The following is an 8,112-nucleotide window of genomic DNA, read 5'->3' on the forward strand; positions in this document are numbered from 1 at the left end:
CGGTTGGCGAACTCGCTGCCGTAGGTATTGTAATAAGCGTTGTTAGTGTCTCACAGTGTTTGCAGTCGCAGGGCTCGGAGTACCGGCGCAGGTCGACGCCGAGCCGGTTGGCGAACTCGCTGCCGTAGGTATTGTAATAAGCGTTGTTAGTGTCTCACAGTGTTTGCAGTCGCAGGGCTCGGAGTACCGGCGCAGGTCGACGCCGAGCCGGTTGGCGAACTCGCTGCCGTAGGTATTGTAATAAGCGTTGTTAGTGTCTCACAGTGTTTGCAGTCGCAGGGCTCGGAGTACCGGCGCAGGTCGACGCCGAGCCGGTTGGCGAACTCGCTGCCGTAGGTATTGTAATAAGCGTTGTTAGTGTCTCACAGTGTTTGCAGTCGCAGGGCTCGGAGTACCGGCGCAGGTCGACGCCGAGCCGGTTGGCGAACTCGCTGCCGTAGGTATTGTAATAAGCGTTGTTAGTGTCTCACAGTGTTTGCAGTCGCAGGGCTCGGAGTACCGGCGCAGGTCGACGCCGAGCCGGTTGGCGAACTCGCTGCCGTAGGTATTGTAATAAGCGTTGTTAGTGTCTCACAGTGTTTGCAGTCGCAGGGCTCGGAGTACCGGCGCAGGTCGACGCCGAGCCGGTTGGCGAACTCGCTGCCGTAGAACACCAGCAGCTCCGTGAAGCGCGGCACGATCCTTATCGTCCTGGAGGGGATTATAACATTTTAAAAAAATGGCCAAGTAATTAAAGTGTCGGGCCACTCATGATGGAGAACGTACGGACCGCTACCTTCATATTTACGATATGAAAAAGCCATACAATACAAGCAAAAGGGCTTATCTTCGCAATACTTTCGAAGGGATTATTTTCAAAAGTATATAAATCAGAAATCATCGCATTTATTCGTGATAAACTATAACATACAAAAGTATAAAAACAACAAAGAAATATAAAAATAAAAATAAATAGTTTACCATGAAATGGTCCCGCCTCAGTATAATGCTAACCCAAATAGTCAGCGCTGATCTTCCGGCGAGACCATGTTTAGGGCCACGAACGGCTAAACACTAAATAAATAAATGATTCTTAAAGTAGTTTTAAATGGAGAGCTTTAAATGGAGAGCGGCTCACTAAATACACCGGTCTATATTCCAATTTTCATAAAAATATAGTTAATAATTTTCGAGTAAAATAGCTATGACATACTTACAGGCAGACGGACATGTCGAAACAGTAAGGGTTCAGTTTTTGCCATTTTGGCCACGGAACCCTAAAAGGGACCTGTAATAAGATATGTGCCGTAGCAACACCGCTTAGTGTGCTAATTCTCCGTTCATTTTCCGTTAGGTACTAATGATCAATATTTCGAGCACTCGCCTGTAGTAGAGCTCGCCCTGGTACTGGAAGGCGACCAGGTTCTGCTCGGAGTAGCGCCGCGAGCAGTTGACGTATCGCATCCAGTTGGAGTTGTTGGCGTCGCTCGCGTCCACCACGTGGCTCGGCTTGTTGTTGCGGTCGTACAGCTACAAGACGAATAGACTTCAAAACAACAGTTCAATACTACAAAGTATCGATGGCATATAGCCTAGGTGGGTATAGAAATGTAATACAATAGGTGCAGAGGACAGGTGCCATCGAATCTCCTCAATAGATCGCGTTTGGTTTTGGTCTCCCGCAGTTCAGAAAAAGACGCATTGGTTTAGTTTCTAACATATTTTTAGACCTAGGACAAAGCCAGATATGTTGTTTTGATAGCAAACGAAGGCATAGTTGACATTATCGGCTAGCAGCTACGGTACTCTGCAGTGGTGGCAGGTAGGTACACCTTTATCAGACCGCGGGCCAGGCGAAAATTTCGTCAGTCATCGCCTCCCGGTTGATTCTTCGTCACATGATAGTTTAGATCCTATTATGAACTAAAAAAAACCGGCAAAGTGCGAGTCGGACTCGCGCAACGAGGGTTTCGTACTTTTTAGTATTTGTTGTTATAGCGGCAACAGAAATACATCTGTGAAAATTTCAACTGTCTTGCTATCACGGTTCATGAGATACAGCCTGGTGACAGACAGACAGACGGACAGCGGAATCTTAGTAATAGGGTCCCGTTTTTACCCTTTGGGTATGGAACCCTAAAAATAGTCAGCCGGTTGTATCGCGGTGGGAAGACCGTCAGCTGGTACTTAGTATGAACATGTGCCTTACTTATTGTCGGTTGTGAATAAGGCGCCATTTCGATATAGCTTCAATTCGAAATCAACCTTATCGACAATCGACAATGTAGTACCTTTTGGTTGAAAATGGCACATGTTCATACTTGACATACGTATTTTCACTATTTTATGTCCGCAAAGTATGCGTGGAACGGAAACACAGGCGTTTATTGAAACGCCCGATGGTATCATGATTTTGATACCTCTATCATGAGGTATCATGAGCATTGAGAAGTGTGTGTGGTGTGAGATTACAAGATAGAATTAGGAACAGTGTGATAAGGGAAAAGTGTGGACTGAGCGAAGATGTAGTGATAAAAATTGAGAAAGGTATGTTGAGATGGTTTGGACACGTGGAAAGAATTAGTGAAAGAAGGCTAACAAAGAGAGTGTATAAGGGAGAGGTGGAAACGGGAGTTGGAAGGGGCAGACCTCGGCGGACTTTCTCTGATCACATCGGGGAAATCCTGAAGAAAGGCCAGGTCAAGAGCACCCTAAACCGGCGAGCGTGTATGAGGAATGTTATGAAAGTGAAGGAAGCGAAAGAGGTATGTCAGGATCGTAGCAAGTGGAAATCCGTGCTCTTTGCCTACCCCTTCGGGAAATAGGCGTGATTATATGTATGTATGTGTATGTATGTATCATGAGGTACGGTACGGCACGTATATTTTACATGTTTATGCGACCAGCTGACGGTCTTTCCACCGCGATACAACCGGCTGACGATTTTTTTAATTCACATTAGCATCATCTAAACTATCATCTGACAAAGTATCAAACAGGAGGCGACGTCAATTTTTTTACGTATTTCAACCGCTGACGTCCACGAGGGTTCATTATACATACAGTTAACCACTATACTCACGTTAGACCGGGCCGTGACCGGGCCGGAGCTTCCGGCGCTTCGTTTTCTATGGAAAGCATCACGTGATCACCTGTCATGTCATAGAAAAGTAAGCGCCGGAAGCTCCGGCCCGGTCACGGCCTGGTCTAACGTGAGTCATCCTTTATCGCCCGGGAGGCGATTGGTCAAGGATATCTATTCCTGGCTCGCGGTCTATATACATAGGATGATTGAATTATTTTGACCTACGTCAACTGTTTTTCTTCTTGTATTCTTGCAGTTAGATTATAGTAAAGGTACCTAGTATAGGTAAACAGTGATAGTGAGGAGTGACCTGCCATTCGTAGCCAGAGTCGAGCGCGGTGTCGAGGCGGCGGCCGCGGTAGGGCCCGAAGCGCACGCCGCTGGGCAGCGTCAGCGTGCTGAACACGCCTATTCCCGCCCCTGACACACAACAACTATTGGTATTCTTGGAGTATTGTATTGTAATACATATTATCAATGACATAATACTTACTTTAACTAAATAATACTATAGTTTCTACATAGTAAACAGTCAGCAGCAAAGCATAAGCTAAGGAGAGCTTGGCATAAAACCAAGACGTTAAGACAGAAAGAGTGTACGCAGATCATATTTAACATTTCGTGCGCTCAGCTCAACTTTTGCTGCCAAATGTACCTACTTTCCGTAAGTATTTATCTACAATATATACTTACGTAATTCATTTAAAAATAATGACATGCGTATTTACTTCTATTGCTAAAAGTTATGCAATGAGTTTGTAAAAGATAAGTTCGCTCTTGTACCTCTATTTCTGTAAATTTTATGTAGGTAAACCCGTGTTGTGTACAATAAAGTGATTACTACTAAATACTACTATAAATACTTTAAAATCTAGCTAATTATTAGGTAAGAGAAGATAACAGTAGACAAAGTACGTAACTACAGTAATGGAATCTGTTGCTAAATGATAAACCTAACCAACCTACGAGTAATAAAGCTAAAGATCTACCATAATCATATAGTACAGTCGCCATCAGATATATCGGAACGGCCGAGGTGGTCAAAAATATCTGAACGCGCACTCTAACGTCTTGACAGTAGAGGCGTGTTCAGATATTTGTGAGCACATCGGCCGCTCAGATATACCTGATGGCGACTGTATCATAAAATTGTATCAATTGTATGGACACATTATTAAATGAATTCACTTATAAAATCACCCTGCAATTTTGAGGCTGGGTGATGTACCATGTACTGGTGCCTGCATCCCAGGTAGCATTGTGACGTCAGCGACGTCATATTGACGTAACAATGACGTCAAAAAGACGTCGCTGACGTCATAATGACGTATAAATGTTACGTGGGATGGCTCGGGCAGCAAGACATATAACTTCAGTACGTACACAATTGATACTAAAATCATACGATTTTGATTTTTCTTTTCATTATGTTATGTTAACACTAATGCGACGTTTTCAATTAAAAGGTACCACATTGTCGCTTGTCGATAAGGTTGATTTCTAATTGAAGCTATATGGAAATAGCGCCTTACTGACAAGCGACAATAAGTACCCTTTTGGTTGAAAATGGCACAGTCAGCCAGACCCACTGGAGTAGAGTCAGACCACGCAGTTATCATGCCTATGTCAAAGTATGGAGCATATGTATGTATTGTTACTGCCTAGTTTGGTCATACAATATATCTACAATAACTCTCTATCTATCTATATCTACCGTACCTACCCAAGTAAGATTTACTTTTCTTGACCAATGAACTGAAACGTGTCTAAAGTTTAAGCGCATCTGTAACTACCTAGATACTCTATATCAACAGCTAAAATACTGATATAATCCTCGTCTGGGAAACCTGGGATATTCGAGTAGGCAAGATGCAGGAAGATTCTCGGGACGGTGAGCGCGGAGCGCGGCACGAAGGCGGGGAGCCCCGTCACGGCGGGCACCTGCCACATGCACACCGTACTACTAGGTAGTAATTTTTCTAATATCAGGCAACATTCGCATCTTCGGCAGCAAATAACATTCTCAAAATTAAATTCGGACAAGGGTCCGCCACGTAAGTAAGCTTCCTATATTTAAGATTATAACGGCACTAATAGTTTTCAAGGAGCCATTTGTGTTCCTTAACATTTTGGCCGTCGAAGACGTCACTGCGATGTGCATGGTTACAGCGCAAGGTTTTCAATAGCGTTATAGTATGTACTAGGCACTATAGTATTAATAGACGTGGCATTCAATGGGTTAATAAGTACCTAAGTCAGACAGCACACAATTGTATTACCTTAGTGCTTTATTCAATGAAGAAAGCATAGACATATATATTACTTCACTTACCTACATTTTGCTAAAAAGGCTATTTTAATAAATAATTTAAAAAAAGCTTACATGGGCTACATGTTATGTTATTTTATTTATTTTATTTATGAGTATGTAACAGACTTTTGAGTGGCATTAACGTGACACACTTCATTTGGTTCTTGTCTGTTTGCCTTTTAATTATCTACTTAATTTCTTGTCTTTTAATTACTTATATGTATATAGGAATTAATGTCTTGGAGACTCTAAGGATAATTTGATGATCATTTTTTTTTAAGTAGGTATATTTATTTGTTCTCTGACACTTAGAGACGTTTACATCTCTAAAGAATTTTATTAGTATTTGTTGTTTGTATTTCTTATTATTATAGTTTTTTTTTGTTTTCGACATTTAGAGACTGTTTGTCTCTAATAAAGTATCTAATATTTCATTGATTTCATATTTGTATTTTGTAATTATATTGCTCAAAATGTGCCTATTTAATTGTAAACTATTAGCAACAATACTGTTTTTGATATTTTAAAGTTCTTAATCTTATATTATTATTAATAATTAACTTCATTTAAACAATTCAATTAGAGGCCAATTATTTGAAATACCTTAGGATAATAAATACCACTGATACGGAAACATAAATTGGTTTCATGCAATATAAATTTAGATGCACTCAAATTCATAGGAAACATTCAAATATTTAATATAAGGCAATGACAAGTCGTTCTGACATAATTTCAAGTTCTTATTAAGTACCTGTATAATGTTTGTACAGTCGAAGGCAAAAATATCGATCCAGACAAATGGCTCAAGAATATGTGAACACGACTTTATTGTCTAAGGTGTAAGAGCGTACACATATTTTTGAAACTTTGGAAATGTATATATATTTATGCCCTTGACTGTACCTGCACAAACCAATAGCAATTGCATCAATACAAGTAAAAACATTAATCTTCATTCATACCTGGATATAAAATTCAAATAATATATTAAAACTAATTTGTGACCCAAAAATATTGATGCACCCTAGATAAGTAATATTTCATTCAAAATATAATAAAATGCTGTTCCCAATAGCTGTAAGTATTGTATTAACATGTAAAATATTTACTTATATTTTATCAATAAAATATTGATTGATTGATAGAGATTGCAATTATATACGAGATTTATTATAGTAAATGTGTACATTTACATATTTTTTATCAAGGAATGCTGGAAATCCTAAGCAAATAATAAACAATATTTTATTCTTCTATATTTGATATAGATTGGATTTAGCTCATCAGTGGGGAGTTATCCATGAAATATCACAAACTTGACATAATATGTGACATTTAAAATACATAACATTTAAACTGAAAGTATTATGTATTATACTGTTTATACTGCTGTTAAAATTCAATAATATATTGTAGAAAGAACTTACCTTGTCATCGGGTATAACAAGTAACGGGCCATGTATTGCGCAGTACTCATACACATAGTCCCGGCACTCGGTGCAGTCTGTAACAATATATAGGTAATTATACTGACTGTGGTTAACAGATAAAGGCCCATGATGTATGTTAAAATCCATACTAATACCCATACTAATATTATAAATGCGAAAGTCTGTCTGTCTGTCTGTGTGTTCCCTCTTCACGCTTAAACCGCTGAACCGATTTAGATGAAATTTGGCATAGAGATAGGTTGAGTCCCTGAGAAGGACATAGGATAGTTTTTATCCCAAAAATCATCCCTTAAGAAAGTAAAAAGCGGGGTGGAATTGAGATAATTAACGAAGTGCCAGGCTAATTTGTGTGCATAATATGCTCAAATTTAGATTGCTATGAAAATTTTTCCAGGCGCTATTCTTACTCTAGCTGCGGTTACTAAGTCCACACAGACGAAGTCGCGGGCAAAAGCTAGTTAGTAAATATTTGTGGCTATACAGAAGGGTCCGTATGCTTCTGGTGCAATTTATCTGGATCCTATTACGACCATTTTATCTGAAATTCCAATAGAAATTTAGATAGAATGGTCCTTATTGCATATGAAGCAATGAAGCATAAGGACCCTTCTCTGACGGAAAGCCACATTTTTTGTTTGTTGTGTAGCAATTTTGATGAAACTGTTTTATCATGATCATATCAGTACTTCAATCACATTATCACAAAACATCACATATATTAACTTAGGTTACCTATAAAATATCTTCAACATTTATATTTACAATTTTACATAATACGCTTTGCGGCATTAACTTACAGATAAATTCATCGTAGGGCGGCTCCTCCGGCTCGTAGTAACATACGCGAGCGCGCTTCCGCAGGTTGAAACCGCTCATCTTCTAAAACAACATTAGTTAGTTTAGTTACAGCACAGAACAATTAGATACAAAACCTTAAAAATTCAAATCCGATCAAACAACCTTACATTAAATGTAGTGCAAAGATATGTAATTCAGAAAAAATACAACAAAAGCTACTTGAAGAATGAGTAAAGAAATGCTGGGAAGGTTAGGTACGATCGGATTCTTTGCCGCTATAATTCGACCGATTACTGCTAGTTAGGTAGGTACCTGAATGCGTATAATAAAGCTATAGTTTTAACTTATTACCTTTAATTCGTTTATATTAGCAATTTATTCTTTAAACCACACTGTTTTCTTCTTACTCCAGTTAAAAAAGAAAGGTAAAGCCCAACTAAAATAACTAAAGACACGCTTTGCTTTGGTCAGTCTTCGTCTTCTCT

At 39.4% G+C, this 8,112-nt stretch overlaps 1 protein-coding gene across 1 annotated transcript; it reads right to left on the reverse strand.

Moving 5' to 3' along the window:
* Nucleotides 1–602: 602 nt before the first annotated feature.
* On the reverse strand, nt 603–7,705 carry LOC134741740 (histone-lysine N-methyltransferase PRDM7-like; the record flags this gene model as incomplete). The annotated part of the gene is made up of 6 exons (XM_063674633.1): nt 7,627–7,705; nt 6,806–6,882; nt 4,858–5,005; nt 3,375–3,484; nt 1,364–1,509; nt 603–690 (listed from the first exon to the last, which is right to left on the reverse strand). Coding segments are annotated over exons 1-6 (648 nt in total), but the record flags the coding sequence as incomplete, so codon positions are not given.
* Nucleotides 7,706–8,112: the final 407 nt, after the last annotated feature.

The sequence above is a fragment of the Cydia strobilella genome, chromosome 5 (assembly GCF_947568885.1).
Source record: "Cydia strobilella chromosome 5, ilCydStro3.1, whole genome shotgun sequence".
NCBI lineage: Eukaryota > Metazoa > Arthropoda > Insecta > Lepidoptera > Tortricidae > Cydia > Cydia strobilella.